This window comes from Eurypyga helias, unplaced genomic scaffold (genome assembly GCF_000690775.1).
Source record: "Eurypyga helias isolate BGI_N326 unplaced genomic scaffold, ASM69077v1 scaffold32101, whole genome shotgun sequence".
Taxonomy (NCBI): Eukaryota; Metazoa; Chordata; class Aves; order Eurypygiformes; family Eurypygidae; genus Eurypyga; species Eurypyga helias.
The window spans coordinates 7543-11002 of record NW_010230784.1 but is presented as its reverse complement, the minus strand read 5'-3'; the positions used below and the strand labels follow the sequence as shown (position 1 = coordinate 11002).

The following is a 3460-nucleotide window of genomic DNA, read 5'->3' as shown; positions in this document are numbered from 1 at the left end:
TTCCTGCTTGTCGTGAGCTGCTGGGTGAATGGGCTGTGAGGGTGGGTGAGTTATGCTATCTGCTTTTGGAATTAGGGGCTGCTCCATGAGGAGTCTGGTTATCTTCTGAGAGCGCTTAAGCCTTACGCAACTGCAGTCTTCGTGTCTGAAAGCAGCCTCTGAGAGGAAACCTTTTTGTAACTTCTTATCGTTGCTTCACTTGGTTTTGCTTCTCTCCCCCTTCCTTTTCTGTGATTACAATGGTAACCGGGTAATTGGGTTGAATATTGATTAGGTATGTTAAACTGTCTGGTTCTCCTGAGTCGCCCGAAGGCACGACTTGGCTGCAGTCATTAAAAATGTGGGTTTTTTGTTTCCTGTTGCTGTAGCTGGCCCTCTGTCCATTGAAATTTGGGGTTAGAGATTTTGGGGCTTTTTGTGTGCTGCACAGTGATTAACCTGAATGCTGCTTATCTGAATGCCTTTATGGCACGGAAGGGTGCTGTATATTTAACTCTGCTAAATCTTATTTCAGGGTAAGTGCTTAAAGACATTGAAAGGGCACAGTAACTACGTTTTCTGCTGCAACTTCAACCCTCAGTCAAACCTCATCGTTTCTGGATCAGTAAGTGTTTTTTTTAAACTATTTTTTTCTTTGTGCAAAGCAAATACTTGCACACCCCTGTCACCCAGCGCTGAGGGGACAGGCAGGTTTTTAGGGATCCTTGCAGGAGGATGACAGCACTAAATTGGAGTTACAGTTAAGGTTTTATTTTCTTAAAAGGATATTATTAGTAGTATAGCACAGAATTTGTGATTAGGATGGCACAGGATCTCTACAGGCACAATCAGTGTAGTACAGTGTATAGGTAGTGTAATACAGAAATTATAATACAACCATTTCTAATCACCTAGATTCTAACTTAACTTAGAGTCTTGACTTCAAATCGGCTGGGTCCTCTGCAGGTTGGATCAGATCTTAATACGTGGTTTGCTGTATCAATATAACAATCATAATCTGAACTCAAAAATCATATAAAATGAAAGAATACGAGTCATTCACTCAATGCTCGGAGGCAGCAGACGGTGGTGGGAGTGTCCCTGGCTACCAGGGGGTCACGATCTCACTGCCCAGAAGCAGTTCTGGTTCAGGTTTCCCACTTAGGGTTGTAGACAGTGCTCTGGGTGCTGTTACGCTTCCCTGTTCTGGGGTGGGTGATCACCACCACTGGGTTGGCCGGGTGCCTGGGACCTTCAAGGCTGGTGAGGAAGAGGGTAGCCAGCCTGGCACCCAGGAATCTTGAGGCCTTAGCGGGGGGAAGAAGCAATATGGTTTGTTTGTTTTGGTCCACAGGACCTTCGGGGCTTGATAATGCGGGAAAGGGAAGGAATACGTGACCTGCTCAGTCACAGAGTGACTGCTTGCCTTGTGGATTGGCAGTAGTTATGCCAGCCACGTTACCAAGGGTCAGGAGCAGGGGCTACCAGTTGCAACCCCTTACCATTTCAATTGTCTGTCTTCCTCCACAAACAGCTTGTAGTCAGGTGAACTGTGCAGTGCCACTGCTGTATTTCCCTGGGGACACAGTCAAGCCCTTGACCCATCCTGAACCTGCAGGTTTCCTGCATGGAGAGGGAGAGTTCAGGGAGCTGTGATCCCAGTCTGTGGTTTTTGCCGTGTGGTGCTTGTGTCGTAGGCTTTCTGATGCAGCTGCAGTGCAGCTGGAGGAAGGCACGTGCATCTAGTCAAGCTGTAACACCTTGCATGCCTCGAATAGGTGCATCATTAAACCACCTTGTGCATTTCTTCAATCTTCAGTTTGACGAAAGCGTGAGGATATGGGATGTGAAAACAGGGAAGTGCCTCAAGACGTTGCCTGCTCATTCTGACCCAGTTTCAGCTGTAAGTCCCTTCTGATGCATGAACACACTTATGTGCTTATTTTGTTCAGCAGAGCTCCTCTCTTGCCACTCTGGAGAAGTGGGTTTGTGCTCTGACTCTTACTATCAAGCTGTTACACAGTGTAGTGCATGGGCTGTGGTAAATTTGCCAGTGGTTGTTGCTCAAAGAGAATGAACTGAATGGTGTTTCCTGTAGGATCGATACGGATTTTGGTCTCGGAGAGCAGTGAACAGTGGTGTGGTAGTCATGCCAAAGTTTAGCAGGCTGATGCTGGGGCACAGGTCTCACTTGGGGCTCAGAGAACAGCCTGTGCATCTGTTGCTTTTGTGTTGCTCTAAGCTGTTACTGAAGTCCAGAGCAGGGTAGTTCCATAATATGCTCTGTTTCAAGTATCATTTAATAGGTAAAAGGAACTTGGAATACATCAGTATCCATTCAAATAAAGAAAAACCAGGAGGTGTTCAACTCTTAATAGTTTTGCAGTTAAGGAAACTGAAAAAAAATGGAGCCTCAGATGTGCTAAACCATGGCTATCGTAACATGATTGTTCTGCCTTGTGGAGAAGATAGTTCACACTTACAAGTGAACATTAGTAATAATTGTTCTTTAATATAACAGTATTTTGAGGTGTCGTTCAAGGGACTAAATTAACCTTAAACCAGATCTGTGGCTACATAGGAGGTTAAATTCCATGCCCTTGAAATTATAAGGTATTGTGCTGAGATGTGATACTACTCTTATGTGAGCAGCTGATGCTTCTGAACAGAGTGTGTGTGTTCATGTCCTTCTTAGCTTCTGAAGGAACATGTGTTCCAGTCCCTGACGCTTAAACAGCTGTAGCTGTCATCCATCCCTCTTTATAATTATGCCAGACAAACTGGGGGGGCAAGAATCTTGGTTTTAATCGTGTTACCAATCTAAACTTGTGCCTGTGGTTTGTCAGGTGGACTTTCTGCTTCTTTCCACATGAATTGCAGTGTCAGGAATGGAAGACAAATACCTTCAGTGAGGCTTAAAATTTTGGTCCTTGTGAACATCCGTAAAGTTATTTTTCCCCTTCTGTGATGTTACAGGTGCATTTCAATCGGGATGGATCCCTGATAGTGTCAAGTAGCTATGATGGACTCTGGTAAGTGGTTATTCCTTGTCTGCAGCACTGTTTAAACCTTTTATATTAAAAAAAAAAAAGGTCCTATTTTTTTAATAAGGCTTGTGTTTGTAATGTTAAAATTAAAATGTTAAGAAAAAAAAAACGACTTCAAAACCAATAGTAACGATTCTTGTCTGTTTTTAATAGTCGAATCTGGGATACAGCATCAGGCCAGTGTTTGAAAACACTGATTGGTGAGTAGGAATACTTCTGTTTCCACTGTTGTGACATAGCTGTCCTGCCTCGTGGCTGTGAGCAGTGGCTTTCGTAAGCTCTGTTTTACTGGCTCTGTCCCATTCTCTTAGTACACTTTGCATTGCAGTAAGGGGAACTATCCTCTCGTGTGCATGGAAACTTGCTTAAGCTTTGAGTGTTCCCAGTATAGCTGAGCAAATGAGTTTTCCCCGTTTTCTTCGGGTTAGTGTTGC

General features: G+C 44.2%; 1 protein-coding gene across 1 annotated transcript in view; it reads left to right on the top strand.

Annotated features, from left to right (window-relative positions):
* The window catches only part of WDR5 (WD repeat domain 5), a 12139-nt gene that overhangs the window by 3673 nt on the left and 5006 nt on the right, over positions 1 to 3460 (top strand). The window contains exons 5-8 of the mRNA XM_010160857.1: positions 515 to 604; positions 1799 to 1882; positions 2956 to 3011; positions 3180 to 3226. Coding sequence (XP_010159159.1) covers positions 515 to 604; positions 1799 to 1882; positions 2956 to 3011; positions 3180 to 3226 — 277 coding nt within the window. The remainder of the gene's footprint in view (positions 1 to 514; positions 605 to 1798; positions 1883 to 2955; positions 3012 to 3179; positions 3227 to 3460) is intronic.